General features: G+C 42.1%; 1 protein-coding gene across 1 annotated transcript in view; it reads right to left on the minus strand.

The window, feature by feature from the left end:
- The window catches only part of PITPNC1 (phosphatidylinositol transfer protein cytoplasmic 1), a 74520-nt gene extending 58111 nt beyond the window's left edge, over nucleotides 1-16409 (minus strand). Inside the window, exon 1 of the mRNA XM_063175935.1 lies at nucleotides 16275-16409. Within this exon, the coding sequence (XP_063032005.1) occupies nucleotides 16275-16322 (48 nt within the window). The 5' untranslated portion in view covers nucleotides 16323-16409. The remainder of the gene's footprint in view (nucleotides 1-16274) is intronic.
- Nucleotides 16410-20765: the final 4356 nt, after the last annotated feature.

Raw genomic sequence — 20765 nt, forward strand, 5'->3', positions numbered from 1 at the left:
CATGAAGCAGGGCTGTGGGGATGGAACAGCATCAGGACTGTGTTGGCTCCTGGCAGTGACAAAGTGGGAATCTCTCCTGGAGCACAGGACCCTGTTAGTTTAGATGCTGTGCATCCTGCAAGAGCTGGGATCTAAAATAAAGCAAACATCAGCTCCTTTCAGAGATGCAACAATCAGAAGAGCTCCAAACGGAAAGCAGGGAACATGACATCCTGCCAACCAGCACTTGGCAAAACAACTTCTAATATAATATGCAAATACTGGTGCACTGATATTACTTGCAAAAAATATTAATAAACTGCCTGAAATCCTAACTATTAGCATTACTGCTACCTCTGTGATTCTCTTTAAGAAACAGTCCTCAAATAGTTGATGGTTTAAAGGAATAATAATTAAAAAACAGTAATCAAAAATCCTCTATTGAAGTTTAGTGCTTACATGTAGTAAAGCAGATAGCCAAGGTAAAAAAAAATCTCAGTTGTATTCTAAAGATTGCATCTCTGCATTTACAATTAATTCAGTATGTTGTGTTGGGATTAAATTATAATTCTATACTTCCACCAAGTAAGACAGGAGTTGTATTGATTTGCTTTTCATATGCTTTTCATTTGCTATCATCTATGCAATGTATTGAACAAAAAATTGAGAAAGAGCATATGAGAGTGGCTCCTATTACTCAAGAAAAAGAAGAAAAAGTGTGTGACTAGCACAGCTTGAATGCATAACACAGAGTGAAATTCAAGAGAGCTTTAGTGAGGAGAAGTCATGTGTTAATCTGTGTTTAAGGAGGTCAGCAGGTACACAGCCAGAGCAGACCCAGCAGATAATGGCCAATTTAATATCAAAAGCCCATTTTGCCAAGGCCACAGAATCACAGAAAATGTTGGGTTGGAAGGGACCCACCAGGATCATCAAGTCCAACTCAGCCCTGCACAGGACGTCCCCAAGAGTCACACCATGTCCCTGAGAGCACATTCCCCCACGCTCTAAAAGAAACAAATTTCCCATAAGGAAGGTCCTTGCATAGACAAATCATTGTTTACAAGGTGCAATACAAAGTGAAATAAATAGACAAAGAATTTTTAACACTGGAGAGGGCACCAGTTAAATCCCAGAGGAATTTGTGGTGGGTCTGAGTGTTCCACTCATCATTAACATTGGTTGTAGCAACTTAAGATAACTTGAACTCAACAAGGATGGAAAGCTACATTTTCAAAATTAACCTCCTACAAAAAGGATTTAAAAGAGGGAGTGGGAGGCATATTACAGAGAGTACAAAGAGAAAAAAGGAGAGAACATAGAGGATACAGTTACAGTGATCACTTGCAGCCTGCAAGGCTCAGAGAGCAACTCTTGATTAGTTGAAAAGCTCAGTAACTTTATCTCCTTGACCTTAGAGAGAATGAACACCTGGGACATCAGCTTGAAATTCTTTAGCTCAAATTCACGACAGGGTCACCTCAGCACTGCAGATGGAAGAGTTCAGGGATGAAAACTTAGGATTCACCGTGGTCTTCTACACACAGAGGAAGCAAAGAGCTCCCAGTTTCCTGCTGGTGAGCCTGTGTCACAGCTCTGCTGCTTCTGCTTCTGAAGCAGAGAGGTACAGCTGAGCCCCAGGGCTGGGCAGTGTGAAATTACAGAGAAACATCTCACAAGGTCTCTGAGAGGAAACCAGACCTCCCCTATTGGCAGGGCAGGGACACAGGGGATACAGGACATGAGCCTTCCATCCTGGGGGAGTCATTTCTCCTTCTGATGAAAATGCAGTGCACATCCCAGTGCCATCCTATCTCAAGGTAATGATTAATTTGTGCAGTTGTACAGAGTCAGCCTGAAAAGGATCCCATACTCAGGATGTCAGAATGGCTTTATGCCACCCACAGGGCTTTGCATTTTCATGACAGCCATTCCCTGAGCAGCTTCATTAGACAGATACACTGAAATGCTGGCTTCTGTCAAGAAACCTTTCACAGAAGACTTTGCATATTTTTTGAGTTTATAAAAATTGCTACAGATTTAACAGGAAAAAACCCCAGCAACTCGTTATTCCATAAGTATAAATGCAACATATGAAGAAATAATCAATCTTTGAAGCCTCAGAAACTGTTTTGACCTAGCATCAATATACAAGCATGAGAAATAGCAAAAAAAATTCTATGGATGCTCTGCACCTTTTAGACTTTCATAATATAATTTTTCTTTCCCTGTTTTCTAGAATATCACAAGCAGATGCAGTGCACCCATTTGCTACAGAAAGGACACAAGGAACCAAATTTTCAGCTGACTTCCTGAGGTGAACTTCATATGTCAACTTGCAAAGTTTGCTGTGCCTCCAAACCAGTTTTTGTTTAAATCTGACATATGCAAACAATTTGCACACATAAATCAGTGGGGTGATGAAATGTTGATAGAGCTAAAAGACCTTTTGCTTTGAAACTCTTGGCTGGAAGAGTCAAAAGTCCAACAGTAAAAGAAGGGTTTGCAAGATAAGACAGGCAAAAATGTTCCTCACCAGCTCTGTCATTATTTTTATGTCAGTGATTGCATGATAAAACATTTAATCAGCAACTCTATTCCTTTTCCTACATGGTTTCCTTATATTTCCAGTTTCCAAAAAATGAAAAATACTTTTAAATGTCACCTGATGGAGCGAGTGAATTCTATTGCTTTAAACCTTATTTAAATTCCTTTCTCTGAAAAATGCATTCTGTGTCCTTCCTTTTCCCCTTCCTTTTCCCTTTTCTTTTAACTGACAAAATGGGTAAAAAATGGTTTAAACCAGGAGCATTTTCACTGCAGTATAATCTGTATTTAAAAAGCAAGGTACCAGAGGAATGAACGCAGCACAGGAGCAGGGAGTATCAGGAACCACCCATCAACACCAAGATAAAAATTCATGCTACAATTTCACATGGAGAATCGTGACTGTTAAGAATGAATATTCATAGGTAACTGCTTAGGAAAAGTGTGGAATAACCTGATATAAACTCAACAAAATGAAGCCTGGTAAAGCACAGTGGTAAAGCTTTCAGAACCTTCAAGACTCAATTCTGGTTTGTGGCTGATGAAGACCTTGCTGAAGCAGCAGCCTGACTCCAGCCTTGCTCTTGTGCCCACACAGGTAACACTGGTTAGAAGAGGGAGTTCTTTCTCAGGTCAATGTCTATTTATGGGAGATTCAGGCAGCTCCAAGGCACAGGTTCACACAAGGACTCTGGGACTTTCAAACTTAGTACCAGCACCAGAAGAAAGCAGAGGTCCTACATCTCCAAAAGGAGGTGAAGGGACAGATGAGCTGGGGAGACTCAGAAAGGCCAAGAAAAACCCAAGCTGGAGACTGAATTTCCATTAGATCTGTGAATCCAAGACATGCTCCTTAAAACACATGATCTTCTAATCTACATTAATCACCTTCAGCAATGCTTTTTTTATTTCCCTTTGATCAAAACCATCTTGCAAACTCCAATTTTTTTCCTTGACTCACTGTTCTTGTCCAAGGTTTGAATTGGCTACAATGCTGAGTTCTCTCCTTCCCTTACCATTAAATATGCATGAACACTTCAAAGCCTAATGCTTTCCTGCACACTTACTGTTACATGGAGGTTTGTGAGTGGCCCTAGGGAATGTCTGTAACAATAAACTCAATCAAGTGCTACCTATAACATAAGCCTGAAGTAGCTCACTTAATTTGCAAGTCTAACTTCCAAAATAGTGGAAAAGGCCTGCAAACAAAGATGTTAAGTATAACAACCCATGGAAAGGAATGCAATTGCTGTGAGCTTGTAAAAGGCCTTCAGGACCCCCTTGCAAAGCCTTAGGAGTCTCTGACTCTTGGTCTTGTGTACAAAGCAAGTGACACTGGCTTAAATAACATGGACATTTCCAGCCAATGTAAACCAGCTTAAAACCCAAAATATGACAAAACATGCCATCCGTGAAAGTTATTTTGTTTGGTTTTGCTTTACAAAATGGTAAAATGTGAAAGGAGAATTGATAAACAAGAAACAACCCTGAACTGAGTTAAAGACAAAACTCTGTGCATGCACCTATCTCCTGTTCCTGAAAATTCATTTTATATCCTATAGCTATAGGAAAAATTGGAGGATCCAGTCAGCCAAACTTAATAAAGACCAAAGTCTGACAGCTGCTTCTAAAAACAGCACAAAAATCCTCAACAGGAGAGTGCTGTGCAGAACTGAGGCAGCAGCTCCACTCTGCACTTCAGTGCTCACACAATTGCACCAATTAGGCATCCTTGGGATGGCTCTATTAACACTTATTTTATAAATGCCTTTGATAATAACCACACTACCCTGACTGAAGTATTTGCACCTGGTTACTTTATACTCCTGGGCATATTGCTTTTTGCAGTAAATACAGAGCGTGAAATTATTTTGAATTATTTAATTTTCACATCTTAGAATATTTTAGGGAGAAAAATCTATGACACCTTTTCCCCTCCATCTAAATGTAAAGAGTAATTTAGGATAGTATCTGTGTGTTTCTGTCTTTTTACTCTGAAGAATGGAAAAATATGTACATATTCATATGTGAAAACGTATTTATATATTATAAATATATATTACATATATTATTATATAATAATATATTATGTTATATTATGTTATGTTATGTTATGTTATATTATATATAATATAATATAATATATAATATACAATATACAATATACAATATACAATATACAATATATAATATATAATATATAATATATAATATATAATATGTAATATATAATATATTATATATAATATATAACATATAATATATTATATATAATATATTATATATTATGTATTATATTACATTGTATTATATTACATTGTATTATATTACATTGTATTATATAATATGATATGATATGACATTATATTACATTATATTACATTATCTTATATATTATTATAGATAATTATAGATTAATGTGTTATGTATTGTAGATATACCATTTAACTGATTCTATTGGAGTTGACAAAATTTAATCAAAAGCTGTTCTTATGGTCATGAGAGGGGGATGCTTGGAATAGTTGAGATAGTGGGATGTGTCTTGCCCACATGGAAAATGTGGAAAACTTTGGTGGAAAAGAGAAGGAAATGAAGAGTTGGGATGAGGAAAAGGGCCAGTGTGGGGAGATCACAAACAGCAATGGCTGCTCCTCAGGTGCTGGGCAGGAAGCAGAGCTGTACCCAGAGCTCAGTCCCCAGGGGGGGTGAGACAGACTTGGCCCCGTGCACCAGAGCAGCTCCTTCCCTCCTGCACAAGAACTTTTGCTTCTGAAGTGGAGGATGCTCATTGATGGCCACGGACATTCCTTGGCCTGTCACAAGACACATCACTCATGTTGTTTACTCCAGTTCTGGCCACTGAAGACAAACTGGCGTGTCTGAAAATGTCTTGGCAAAGAGGCAGGAGTAGAGGTATCTACATTTAACTTGTAATATGCTTGCAGCATGATTGAATAAAAACATAACCACCTGTTACCCTTAATTCAGTGGGAGTATCAATTTTCAATTATAGCATTTACTATCCACCCTCAAGTATGGCAAGCAACACCATGGCAACATAAACACAGTGGTGGCTGCTTGAGAAAGTTAAATTATAAATAGCAACGTATAGCCCATGAGGTCCTGGAAATAAACTAACTAATCCATAGGCATTTGTTACTATGACATAACATTTCCACTCAAATGCTGTTTGCCTCATCTCAAACTCCCTCGGAACAGATTTAGAAGTTTGGCATCACTTGACTCCAAGCAAGTTCAAGTTCAGACATGAAAAAAAGCAGAGATAGTGGAGAAAATAAGCTATAGCAGATCTGTGGAGAACAAATTAACAACAAAAACAACAAAATCCCTACTTAGGCTTTATTCTGTTTCCACTGAAGTTAATGGGGAAAAAAATCCCAACATATCCCAAATGTATAACAGAATTCCCTTAATATAGACAAACATATTTTTATACTGAATCATCCCTGAGGAGAAAAAAAAGAAAAAAATTAAAAGAAACAAAAAAAAAAAGGGCTTAACTGAATAGCAAATAGTGTAGAAATGCAAATAAACTTAGCAACCCTCTGAGACATTGGAGAAATTTTGGAACTTGGTCTCTCTTTAGCTTCATTCTGGGAGAAAGGGCCATGGTAACTGAGGGAACACCGGGATTCAACCCGAGCTGAGTGCTCAGGAGGGAGCTGAACTCTCAGTTGTTGCAGTCTGCTGGGCACTTCCTCCTGCCCTGCACAGCCCCGGCCAGGCAGGAGCAGCAGCTTCTGCCAGCTGGGCCCAGGCCTGGGGCTGCAGAGGCTCCCCCGCCTCCCAGGGACCAGGGCTCAAAGTGGGCAAAGGAGAGGAAATCAAAGCTCTGCAAAACCAGGGCTGAACACTGAGAGCAAAGAGGGACTGAGAAGGCTGTGCTGTGAGGACAGCAAGAATTTCACTGAATGTTGGCTCACGGACATTTCAGAGTTTTGACACAAATCTTGGGCCTTATTCTAAGCAGGTGATGATGTTATTTAGGTTAGGCAAGAGTAATAAAGATCTAGACATCAGCTTGGTCTCTTTCTTGCTCAAAACAAAAGATTTTGAAAAATTTACATTTTCTTTTCATTTACAGCCATTGGTTAAAGTCAATTTTTGATCACACTGATAAAAATCTGTAATGGATCTCCTGAGGTCAATGGAATTATTTCAGACTTACACCATGCAATTAAAATGGAATTTAAATTCTCAACATTTCTGTTCCAAAAATATGCTGTGCTTTATCACACATATTTGGTGAAATCTTGGTCTCTCTGTCATCAGTGACAGCACTCATTGGTGTTACTATGGTCTAATTTCCACTGAGTGTGTCTCTGTTCACACAGAGTGAAGCAAAATAAAAACTGTCCCACTGAAGGAAGATTTAAATCAATTTTACATCAAGTCTGTGGGATAAAAGAAGCAGGTAGGCTATTTAAGACTGTAATCATGTGTGTATTTAATGTGCTTCATTTGGCTTATTGCAAGCCATTGTACAATTAATTTATTAAATGAAAATATTACCTAGAGGTCAGCTAATTTGCACTTTTGAAGAAAACTTGACAAAATCAGAGAAGTAGTTGGATAAATTTGTCAAGCATCTTTCAGAAGATAAGATTATACATACTCAGCCCAGTGTTCAAGTGAGACTATTTAAAAACATCCATGTATGACCAGGAGAGAGCCAAGCTTGGCATGGGTAAGAATTTCAGTGGAATGATCATTGTCTTTACCTTTCTGATAAAGACAATTTTTAGTTCATGGCAGATTTCTTTATTTTGGGAACCTTTCAAGCAAGATGGTGCCACTAGCACAAAAGGTTATTTTAATAACTTTCATATAAAATGAGAGCAAAAACCTGAAAATATATTCAAAAATTAGTTGTATTTGTCATCAGTGGCTGATTGTTAATCAAGCACTTAAGCAACAGTGTGTGTCACACTGGAGTGTCATTATCACACAATTATTTTGTCATGCATTGTAATAATATTTTTACAGAAAAAACCCTGAGCACAGTCATTAATTGGTCAACACATTAAACCTAAGATGACATTAAGTGTGATGAAATGGAAAATAGGGCATTCTCAGCATGCTCACAGAAAACAATTCCCACAGAGTCTCAGTACTCCTAAATCACTTGGGCAGGACTAAACTTAGAACAGACACGTAAAAACTCCTAAATAAAGACCCTGATTTTTCTGGAGAGCATATGAAGAAGTCTTTTACTAAATGCACAAACATTCATGTCCTGTGACTCACATGACTCCTGGTGCTTTAAATGAAGTGTGTGTGCAAGTTATGGATGTGCTGGAGCTCGGAGGGTGCACAGCAAATCCACCTTGGGAACTGCAAAAGTACAAAACCAATAGAACCCAAGACTGCTTCAGCATTTTCTAACCACAAACAAGAAAAAGATGGAAGATGCATATTTTTTTTCCCCAAGAAGAGCCATTAAGATGTCATTCCTACAATTTAGCACCCTGCATTGTACTTTAGAAAATTAAAAATAGCTTTTTGATACATATCCAAGGATTTAAAATTGGCTGATCACTTATAACCAAAATTGGAAAGAAATGATGAATTTAGAAGGAAATAAACAAGACTAAGCCTAGACTAAAAGCATTATATATAAACACAGGTGAAGTTCAAGTCTGGTTCTTCCACCTACAGAGTGTAAATCCATCTGTTAGTCCAACTTGAAGTCTAAATTACCTTTTCTTCACTCCTTTTTGAACACAGTCAATAATCCTGGGGAGCACCTTTCTCCTTGCTTTTGAGATGCCTGCAGACACTGGCAATTACACTTAAATACATGCACAACATCCCTGCAGAGAGTTCTTCAGGCTGCACTGGAGGGCTCTCACAGCAAATTTGCATGAAATGTCATTATTAGCTTTATTTTGGTAGAAAGTCTCACTAAATCTACTGCTGATCCTGATAGATGCTCTATCAACCCATGAAGATAAAGATAAATAGAAGGAAAATTATAACTCAGTGGAAAAAATAAATTCCAAGAAAGTTTTCTATTATTAAGGACACAAAGGGTTGTTCCTTACCCACAATGACTGAGAATATTCAAGGGTTTGCATGTGTGTGTTATCCATGCTCAGAGTATATAATGGTTGGTTGTGTGTTAGGCTGGGCAGCCAAAATGCAAAGCCTGAGTGGGTTTGAGCATCCACAACTGACTTGCTTCTATAAGAGCAGCCTGGGGATCACATTTGTCAGCTCACAGTCACACAGAAGAGTTCAGTGAATGAATCATTGTTAGAAACTATGGATGTTCCATTACCTGACTGGGCAGCCTTTTGTACCCAAGAACATGAACTCTGACAGATTTTAACAATGCAAATGCCTATCAGACTCAAATGAATACTCATGAAGGAAAAGATAATATGTAATTTTTCCCAATTAGTACAAAAATCTTTGTCCTTCTCTAATCTAAAGGGCTTTACAGACTTTCAGAACTCTGAATCACCTGAATTTTTTATAATATATGCAGTCAAGAACATGAAAATTTGTATAGTTATTTCTATATAGTTATAGAGTACATACTATCTATTATATATAACATTGTATCTTATATCTTATATCATATTAGTTATTAAGTTAGAAATAATATAACTATAATAATTACCAATATATATTATATATATTGGTTATTATTATAGCTATGTAGTTATATTATTTCTAACTTTAAAATTATGAAGAATGAAGAAATCAAATAGACTGGACTATTGGAAAATGTATGTGATATATCAGAGCTATCAAACTTCAAGACACCAATATTGACATCTCCATTCATTATTAGGTACCTAAACAGAAGTTGTCAGAATTTCAGAAGTGTTGATCATTTAACACTAACATCAACTCTTACAAGAACTTCATGTTCTCAGCAAGACAAAGTCCACCCCAAAATAAAACAGAAAATTCTGTTTTAAAAGACAGTATTGACATTCAGTGTTTTCTTCCCCCTGCTCTTCTGTTTCCAAACCTACATTATGCTTCAAAAACAAACACAGCTCATGGAGTTCTTGATAGCATCAAGGTTCTGTAGAGGGCTTTAGCTACAAAATGTCCTAAAGCACCAACAGGCTGCATTTTCTTTTGTGGGAAATGCAAAACTGGGCCTGTACTTAGCTAACAAAGCCCTCAAATCAAATGTGTGGTATTTTTCATTTTATATATATATATATATATACACACACATCTTGGAGAAAACATGACAAGGAAAGACAGAACAAGAGAGATAGAGAGATGGATGTCAAAGTCTGGTGTTCCTTGGGTAATATCTAATCTTTTCCACAGAAAGATTTTTTTAATGATTTACACTGAAGTCTGCAGAATAAAGTTTGTGTTGTTTCTTTCACAGAGTTATACTGAAATGTGCAAACAGGACTAAGGGGGAAACTGCATATTTCTAGATTTCTATTTGCAGTGGAAGTCAGTGAAGGTTTGACATCTGCTCTGCATTGTGTACTTTTACAGCTGACCACAACTAACGTAAGAGGGCCAAACCAAAGCAAGGTGTTTATTTTTTCCCATGCTAAAAACCAGCTCTCACTTTCATCTGCTCCTTCTTGCAACTAGACTGTGGACCAAAATAAAATGGACTAGATATTCTTCCTTGGTGCTAGGAGTTAACTTCTGGTGCTTTCTCTCCTTTATCTGTTCCAATGACTCCTGCCAGGCCATAAGATTTAAGGTGAATTTAAGGTCACACTGAGTGCAGCACAGTGTGAGGAGAGTAGACATGACCACTCACCAAAACCACATCCAAGCCCTTGCTGATAAGAGACATACACAAGGAATTCTTTTAAAGGGTAAAAATATGCTCAGAATGGTGCAAAGAGGTTTTCTAGCTCAATAATTAACTGTGAATCCTCCTCAGACCAAGGTGTCAGGGCCTCCATTGTATTAACTGCAAAAGGCAGGTGAGGCTGCTGGTGCTCTCAGAAGGGTCCCTGGCAGGATGATGAACTACAGCAAAGGTCCTTCATGTTTCACAGCAATTCAGATTATTGTAAAGGGATTGGTGTGAGATGCATTAGAGCTGTTGATAGCTTAAATTAAAACAGCACAATAAGCCTCTGTTTCTGCTGGGCAACCTCAGCTCAAAAATGCCAGATAAACATTTTCTACAGAGGTCATGGACATGACACGGTCCAAGTACAATTTCATTTACAAGTAATTAAAATAAATGAAATTTGATAAGATGACTTCATCTTTAGTTTGTTTATAGTCCTCTTGCTCATGACCAACATACTGCTTTTACAAATGCTCCATACATTTATATATTCCTGAAAATATGTTCTGTGACTATAGCTGGAAAATTAAGAAAATGGACAAAGTTGACCATTATTTAATCTATCTGTTTGCAGGATGAGTAGATGTAGTTTGCCCTGCAGCAGATCACTGTACTTAAAAAAATTATTTTACACTTTATACCCAACTCAAGGCTTTGCTGTACTACATACACATAGTTATGTCCAAATATTGTAACACCTGCTGACTCTCAGGGCAGAACAACCCTTTCTCATATGCTTTCAATGAGCTTTAAATCTGTCTGAATAAAACATGTTATAACATGTACCCTTGTACACAAAATGGGAGCTATGAAATCTTCTAAAGCAGAAGTGTACACAAGATTCAGAGGATACAAATGCTGTTTACACAGATGCTGTTGAAATAATTTTATGTAAATAATCCACACTGGGAGAATTCGTAATGTTTGAAGCAAGAACTAAACAATGGATATTTTTATACAGCAGCAAGGATAACACCTCTAAAACCAGAATTTGTTAATGCTGAAAGGACTTTTTGTTGAAAACCATGATCTGCATTTACAGACATTTTGCAGGTCTCTGCTTGTTTGTATTCATGACAATACAGCTGTTCCTCCACACCTCATGCAGGCAGTGCTCCCCACAGATTCAACTTGACTTTTATTTAAAACACAGAGTGGGAGTGATTCTACCAGCCTCAGCAGAGATAATCTTGGCTGAAATAAAGAACAAAGGAAAGAAAAACCTGCCAGGACTTTAGGGACTGGCCATGCACATACAGTTCAAAACGAACAGAAGCCTTAATGGTCATCCCTGTTTCCAAGGAAAAAACCCTAAGAGTCCTGTAGTTTATTTGATGTTCAGCTTTCAAATTTACACAACCCAGCTTCACATCACTCATAGCATTTTACAGCAGTAACAACTCAATTTTCATCACAAATTTCCAGCAAAATGTCTTTCCATCTATTTCCCTAAGAATAATCACTGTTTACACAGATGCTCACAAATCAAGAATTTCACTTTACTTTGCCTCTTCCAGAAGAGTTCAGTACCACACTAACCTATCACATTTGGGTTACATTTTCAGATATAGGTATCTCTAAAGCACAAATCCTTCCTTTGAAAAATGGTGGAATTCTGATTGCAATGAGATCCAAGCCTGAGAATTTTTTAGCATTTCTGCTCTTTTCAATTGCTTGGTGTTCTTTTCACTTCTTTGGGAATGTGTTTTTTTTTTACTGATGATATTTAAAACCCACAATGCAGCCTATTATAATATTCTCTCATATGATGTAACAAGCTATTTGTAAGAATGAACTAACACATGAAAATGCAAGGGGAAAAATAACCAAGCAGCAGGCTTATTTATTAATTGCAGCTGGAATAAGACTGGTAACATATCCTGTGGAACTGCTGGAACAGATTTTACTCACTTTATGTACTAATGCAAGGAAAGGGCTTTTGCTCATTTAAAAGGTCTCAGTGTTAACAAATGGATTCAATTTGCCAAAAGCACCACAAATGAGGTAAAGAGTGACTTCTCATTGGCAATCATATTGGTTTTGTCAACCAACAGTCCCATCCTGACCTTATTTGCAAAGTTCTTTCAGCAGATGTAATTATTTTGCTTAGCAGTCAACACGGTGCATCCTTTCTCAAAATATTTTAAAGCTGATCAGGCAGCTTGTGACTGTGCACACGTAACAGACCCGAACAGCTGTCAAAAATTCAATTTACTGAGGAAGGCTCAGCCTTGAATAAGAACTGTAGTGTGGTGCCACTGCACCTCAGCAAGAACTCTTGGAACAACCCATCTTTCCTGGTGCTCATGGACAAGGAACAAATGTTCATCTCCAGCTCCTGTATCCTGGCTCAAAATACACCACAACAGTTGAGTCTGCAGCAAACAGCATTTCCCATGAGATGTTTTCTTTGCAAGAAAGCATTTGGCTTCCAAGCAGACAGGTAGATAAACAAACCTCCTATAAATATTTGGGTATCTTATCTAATAAGGGCATCAAGGAAAGAACGCCTCAGGAACAGGATCTGTTGTAGCTAATGAAGGAATTTCCTCCCCACAACAGTGCCAGAAACTCTTTAAACCTGGAGCCAGTGCTGCTGTTCCACTGACATCTCTCAGTTTTTAACTCTTCTCTAGAGATAAATTTAGGTGGTGACAGTCAGCCAGAGCAGCACGAGCTCCTCCACTGCTGCCTGCACAGGTATTTACAGGCGAGGTCACGACTCCCAGTTACTTGCCTGGACATTACACAACACTTTACTGCACATTTTTCACATTACACACAGAATCTGACTGCAGAAGATTGGATACAGGTGCTTGGCTGACAAAGCTAACACTTCATCTTCTTGCCTGTGCCAGATTATTTCCACAGGAATGATATGGAGACCGCTCTGGTGTTGGTGACAATGCCACAAATTAAGGACATACTTCTTTCTCATTCATGTTGTGAGATTTCTACGGATGGATAACTGGCAAGGCAGTGCTAATAAAAGAAAGCTGCTCAGGGAAGTGCTTTTGGATGTATGCATAAAGTGCACAGGATGAAAGGCAGAACATCCAAACAACAGAAAAAACAGAGTTTATTAAGTCTATGTGAGAGAAACAGCATAAAAAGGGAAGCCATGCTGTTGTACTGCATTTTTCCCACACCTGTTGAGAGAGGACCTCAAAAATTCTTGGGTGCTGAAGTGCCAGTGGTGTCCCTGCAGGTCAGGTCCCCAAGTGGCACTGCACACCAGAGTGTGCAGGACATTGCAGCCCCTGTGGGATCTGCCTTTCCCCCTGAGCCCACTGAACTCCAGAGTGACTTGGCACCCTGCAGAAGGCACTTTGGGCCTCTTAGAACCAAAATGCTCCTGCCTTTGCAAGGGTGAGCAGTGCCCCATGATGTTCTCCTGACAAGTGCACAATGCAGCACCTTATTCTACACAGATGGCAAAAAATCTCACTGTGCTGGTAGTTAATGTGCAACTGAGGGTAAAAATAAGATAACACCACATTCCTGAGACTGCAAGAAATGTCACAAAGATGAACCACCATGAGAAATACAGTGTGGGACTTCTTTAGTGTGCAAATACCATAAGAAAAATAAGGTATTTGCTAATTTTAAAGTTTTGTCCTGGTTCATTTTATAATAATTAAATTGATGCTAAACATCAGACATGTTCTAGGTTCCTCATTCAGGCATCTCAGCTACTGTGCTTGGATTAAATAATGGATGATTCAACATAAGAGAAACTACAAAATCGAGTATCTTTACTAATTCTGTTAACATTCTAGAGAACAAATGACATCCACCATTGCCTTCTGCCTCATCATGAATCAACCATTCCTGTTTTGGAAGATTTTTGAACTTTTCTGCATCAGGAAATCTTGTTTAACAATAATGTTTCAAAATAAATTAGATCTGCTCCCTTCTGATGATGTAATGAACTGTTATTAACTAAGTGTGGTGGTCTAAGGACATCAGGAACTGGCTTGGATAAAATGTTGTCTACATTAGAGTAATGCAATAAACAAAGAAAATTAGGTATTAAAAGAAAAATGCCATCCAATATCACAGCATATGATATAACTTGGATGGAAACATGCTAGAATTAAACCTATGTCTATGTAACTTCAGGTATATGGTGGTTTTAGCTCCTGCTCCCGGCAAAAGGAATTTCCTGAGCAGCCTGAAGTAAATATTTGGCAGTTCCAATTCTGACTTTTAGAGAACTGTTAATTTGCCAAATCTGAAGATACCGACAAAAAAACCATTGAGACGACTACTCTGTTCACACCCGCGAGGACTTCTGCTCACATATTGGAAAAAATAAAACTGTGCGGCAAAACACTCGCCTGGACGGAGCCAAAGAACAAATGTGTGCATTAATTAGCGGGGTAATGAGCGAATTGGGGCGCTCCGCCCGGGACCCGCGGCTGGGACCCTCCGGCGGGGCCGTGGCGGGGTCGGAGCGGGGCCGTAGCGGGGTCGGAGCGGGGCCGTGGCACGGTGGGAGTGGGGCCGTGGCACGGTGGGAGCGGGGCCGGAGCGGGGCCGTGGCATGGTCGGAGCGGGGCCGGAGCGGGGCCGTGGCACGGTCGGAGCGGGGTCGGAGCGGGGCCGTGGCGGGGCTGGAGCGGGGCCGTGGCACGGTCGGAGCGGGGCTGTGGCACGGTCGGAGCGGGGCCGGAGCGGGGCCGTGGCGGGGCCGTGGCAGAGTCAGAGCGGGGCCGTGGCGGGGCCGGAGCGGGGCTGTGGCACAGTGGGAGCGGGGCCGGAGCGGGGCCGGAGCGGGGCTGTGGCACGGTGGGAGCGGGGCCGGAGCGGGGCTGTGGCACGGCGGGAGCGGGGCCGTGGCGGGGCCGGAGCGGGGCTGTGGCACAGTGGGAGCGGGGCCGGAGCGGGGCTGTGGCACGGTGGGAGCGGGGCCGTGGCGGGGCCGGAGCGGGGCTGTGGCACGGCGGGAGCGGGGCCGTGGCGGGGCCGGAGCGGGGCTGTGGCACGGTGGGAGCGGGGCCGGAGCGGGGCTGTGGCACGGTGGGAGCGGGGCCGGAGCGGGGCTGTGGCACGGTGGGAGCGGGGCCGGAGCGGGGCCGGAGCGCGGCGCCCCCTGGCGGCCCCAGCGCCGCCCGCGGGACCAGCGGAACTTTGCGCGCAGCTCGGCGCAAAATGCGCGCTCAGAGAGGGCTCGCTCCCCTCCGCGATGCCAAATCCGCAGCAGAAATGGCCAAATAAGACAACACCGAAGTGTTTTTGTACTTGCAGGACACGAAACCATAAAGCACCATCTCCTTTCCAAACGCCATCAGGCCTTTGGGCACCCAATTGCACCCACAAACACCCCATGAGCACCAGTAACTCCGGAGCACGTGTACTCCGTGTGGATATTAGTCTTAATTAAAACAGTGAGCAGGTGGGATGCCTGCAGATAAATAAAAACATAATGTTCCTAACACAGTTCAGAACACCGACAAAGAGCTGTTTGACTTTCAATGACTTCTTTAAATGACAAAAGTTTTACTAATAAATGATCGCCTCTCTTCCCTACCTGTACTGGAGTTTCAGGCCATGTTCAGCTGCGAGGGTATTTTAAGTAAAGGTGAAATATGATTAGAATCTGGGTTTTAGACAAATGCTTTATCAGATAGAAATTTCAGCACAAAACATTTCCTTGCAAATATGCATGAAATTCCTCTTAAAAGTCTGGTTGGAAAATCTTTATAATCAATATTTTCATGACACAGTGCTTTTGATACACTTAAGTTACCTTCGTTCCTGCAGGATTCCTATATTTTCCAATAAAAACATTCCTCTCTAACCAGTCATCTCCGACTAAGTTCATTACACGAAGAAAAAATATTCAGCAAAACAAATATAACCTCAATTCGCCTTGCAAGAGCAAAGGCTCGGTAAGGAACAGCCTCTCCGGTACGAGCGCGGATCTTACCTCTTCAACTGTCAGAGGCATACAGATCCGGTACTCCTTCATGAGCATATTCCTGCTGCTCAGTGCGGACCGGCGAACTGGGAGAAAAGTGGTGATTTCTGCACAGAGATCACGACGGAAACCAAACACGGGGGGAAAGAATTAAGCCTCTTTTCTCTGTGCGCGCTTGACAATGTGTCCACAAGAGAGTAATGCAACCATCCAGGAAGGCTGACCCAGCAAGAAGAGAAACCACCACAACCGCTTCTTTCTCCCAGTTCTTCCTCCTTCACACTGCGATCATGGGAATCTCACGGACGCTCGCACCGAGATACGCTATAAAGTCTCAAACCCCCACCGCTCTCGCCCCAGCCGAAGACATCCGTCGGAAGTGCATGGAAACGCCGAGCTCCCTCGCGGCTGTGTCAAGACATGCCTGGGGCGGCGAAAAGAACAAACGAGCCGAAAATGTGGCTTTCGCCCCCGCCGGCAGCACGTCGGGCGGCAGGAGAGATGCGATGCCGATTCCCAAGACAAAGGCTTTTTATAACGTTGCCTTCCCCGGCTGCCAAACGCGGCTCTCACCTCCCCGCCGCAACGCGGCTGCGGCCGCCGCGGCTCCCGCTGGGCTCGGGGGAGGGCAGGGGGGGCAGCGCGGCGCTCAGGCGGGCGGGCGGCCGCGGGTTCCCCGGCGCAGCCGCGGCCGGGGGTGCTCACGGGCGGGCGCGGAGCGGCTGCGGCCCCGGCGGGGCTCGGCTGACATCAGCGGGGCGGCAGGAAGGAGGGAGGGGGCCGGCGGGGGGGCAGCGGCCGCCGCCGCTCGGGCGGGTTCAGCGGGGCCGGCCCGCGGGGCTCCGGGCAGCGCCCGCCCGCGCCTCCCGCAAGGGGACACCGGCAGCGCGGAGCCCCAAAGAATTCGCGATTTCAGTTCATTCTGCCGTGAAGACTTCTCGGGGTTTGGAAGTTTATTGCCCTACGCGTGACAAGGCACCTTGCAGAGCATTTACACCCCCGCGCAGGAGCGGCGAGCCCGTGAGCCTCGGGTACAAAAGGAAAGGACAGCGTGGGCTCGGTGCGGACATACACAGGATGTGGAGGCCTCACCCATTTCCCTTCTGGTCAACCCTCCGCTCTCAGCCAGCACATTTTGCAGCACAAATAACCCCCTTTTTTCATATCTTTTTTTACTTACAAATGACACTCAGAAAGTTCAGTGAAAAAATGCCTCCCTCCTAGCTGAACTATAAAGCCAGAACCGTTTTAGGAGGTCTCACCCCCTCCTTCAGTGAGGAATTTGTCAGTGAAATAGTTTTTTAATATGCTTGGGGGTCGTGTTTTTCAGAGAAATTTACCCATCATTAAGTTGCAACTTGAAATGCACAGGAACCCAATTCTGAAACTACCTGGGAACCCCAAACTGTTACACAACCTCAGCATTTCATGTTTAAAATGCTCATCCTGCTGTTTCTGCTGTTCTCCCAGTGGCTACAAAGCCACTCACTGGATTGCAGAGAAGCACTGTAAGAGCAAAGCCCAAGACACTGCAAAGATAATGGTAAAATATACATCTGCACTCACATAGCAGTTATTTGCAAAATATAAAAGTGATGAAATACTGTATTTGGGACAGTTAAAGAGGAATTTAGGTCTACAATGAAATGTGTGTTTCATAACAAGAAAAAGCAAAAGCCCCTCAGAATTTCATTGGTTCTGGATGTACATTTCAGAGCTGTGGGTATAATTCTCAGCCCAGAGGACACAGTGCCATCTCCTGGAGCCAGCAATGTCTGTTTGCCAGCCCCTTGCAATAATGGCACAATATTTCACATCCCTGCCTTCCCAGGGAAGTGCAAACACCTACACAAAGAAATAAAAAATCTGAGAGCTCTATTAACAGCCTGGATTTTCAACTGAGGTATGAACAATGTGTTTAATGAGACTTCTGTCTCAAATCTGACACAGCCATTTATAAATATGGAAACTGTGGCTGTAATTCATAATGTTGGTACTGTGTGTTCCTGGAATTCCAAGCAAAACAGCAAAACCAAGGCAATACCTTGTGATATCTCACTGCAGGAAGGACATGGAGATGCTGGAGCGTGTCCAGAGAAGGGAATGGAGCTGGGGAAGCCTGGAGGACCAGGGGTGGCTGAGGGAGCTGGAGCCTGAGAAAAGGAGGCTCAGGGGGAACCTTCTGGCTCTCCACAACTCCCTGGCAGGAGGGGCCAGCTTGAGGGGGGTGTCAAGCTCTTCTCCCAGGGAACAAATGAAGAGAGGAAATGGCCTCAAGCAATGCCAGGGTTTAGACTGGATATAGGAAAAATTTCTTCATAGGGTTCTGAAGCATTGGAACAGGCTGTCTAGGGAGGTGGTGGAGTCACCATCCCCAGAAGTGTCCAAAAATGTTGTTTGGATGTGGCACCTGGGGACTTGGTTTAGTGGTGAATATAGTGGTGGTGCTGGGCTGACAAGTTGGACTTGATGATCTTAAAAGTCTTTTCATCCATAGTGGTTCTGTGACTCTGTGGTATTACCCACAGATGAGAGGCAATCCTCATTCAGATCTAAAGCATTCTTCAGTTTTAAGTGCTTTTTTAGTGGTTTCTTCCACTGGGAACAATATTTCTGGTTTCTGCTGAAACACATTGTAAAAGAACCTGAACTTGGCATGGGGCCTTGATGCTGCCCAGCTATAGGCAAGGACACTGATTTCAATAAAACCAGGAGAAAGACTTAAACTGGTTTATCACCTATCACATGATTTCAGCATAAAGCAAACCTTACAGCTCCGTGTACATGAACAAAGATCTGCAGAAAGCAGCGTGTCAAATACAGAACCCGAACAAAATGGAAACCAAGGCCAATTCCCATACCTGCAGCAAAACATTCTTCAGTCTTGGGGAAAGCAGTGACCCCAAGGATATCCCTCACAACTCCCTGCTGGGGGAAAGCAGTGACCCCAAGGATATCCCTCACAACTCCCTGCTGGGGGAAAGCAGTGACCCCAAGGATATCCCTCACAACTCCCTGCTGGGAGTGCCCAGGCTCTTTCCAAAGCACCCTCCCCAAATGCTTCCCAGTGATCATGCTGAGACACAAAACTTCAGCTCCCACAAGCCAGGAGTGCCTGCCAAGCATTCCTGCCTCAGTTTTGAGTTTGATTCCCATGAATTGGCAGAAATTTTTAGTCTTACCTCTGCAGCGTGCTCTGGATGCTCTGTTGTGAAAATGAGACATTTTTCACTCATTGTTCATTTCTGACCTGAGGGGAAGAAGCCCATATGTTAAATTGTGCTGAGTATGAACTCCAGATGGACTTGTGTCAGCAAAGTGTCACTTCAGAGTAAGAGACAGAGCCAAGCTGTTTGGGTGTTTCACTGAGGATTTTTGAATAAGAATTTAGTTTCTTTTTTAGCAACTCAGGGACTCTGTATTGGAGGCAACAGCTGCTTCCTCCTTTCCCAGCATACCCATGCAGGAAAAATCCCAGCAATTGCAAAAGGCATTTATTTTCTTCCACTTTCACTCACTTGTCTGAACCAAATTACTGTGTATGGGACTATGTTCAATTAGATTAGTATGTGACTTTTAACCTCCCTGGAAGCCATCACTCCCAATCCATCACCTGTAAAAATATACTAATATTAGCATGAGCTAAAAGAATGAGATTGTAAAAATAAAAGCTCTGTAAAAATTTGTAAATGGCCAGAGTTAGGGAAGAACAACTGATACACTCTGTGTGATACATGCATGTATTTTCAGTACCTAAGTCAACTGAAATGAAGTAAAAATGATTAAGGATAATGGATAAATTCTGTTGGCAGAGTTTTCAAATCAAGTTTGTGTTCAAACAGAAAGTGATTCAAAGCTCATGATCTGTGCTGTGCTAATTGGAAGGCATGTATCAGACACAGTTGCAAATATACAGTATTGGAGCTCTGTATTCTCTTAATTGAATTACTCTGAATTTACACCAGTGCAGCAGATGTAAGAACTCAGTCTTAATTCTGTCAAGAAAAGATTTAAACCAGTTATCTCAAATACCCTTTTGCCACGTTACCATGTTGGTCTGTGTACAGTATGATCTGAAAGTAACACAGCACAGAATGTAATTTCGTGGTAAGTTCCTCTTTCTGGAAATCCTAAATACTTCCCAAAGATTCCCATGGCAGGTGGTTGGAACTAGGTGATCCTAAAGTCCCTTCCAACCTAAACCGTTCTGTGATTCTGATTCAGGGTGTTCCCCGAGTATTTGAGGTTTGCTTGCACACATGAGGGAATTTTTTCTGGATTTCCCCAGAGAATGAAACTTCTGTAGTGTATGAAATTGTGCTGGGAGATGATGGCCACCTGCACGCAAGGCGTTGCACCAACATCTCACAACTTTTCAAACACACTGATTGTACAACACTGTCTAGATCAGGATCCTTGTGCCCTTAAAACCCATGGTGTGTCACACTTTTCCTCCACCTCTCCAGCAAGGCTAGATATTAAAAGACTTAAGTATGGAAT

This window comes from Melospiza melodia, chromosome 24, assembly GCF_035770615.1.
Source record: "Melospiza melodia melodia isolate bMelMel2 chromosome 24, bMelMel2.pri, whole genome shotgun sequence".
Taxonomy (NCBI): domain Eukaryota; kingdom Metazoa; phylum Chordata; class Aves; order Passeriformes; family Passerellidae; genus Melospiza; species Melospiza melodia.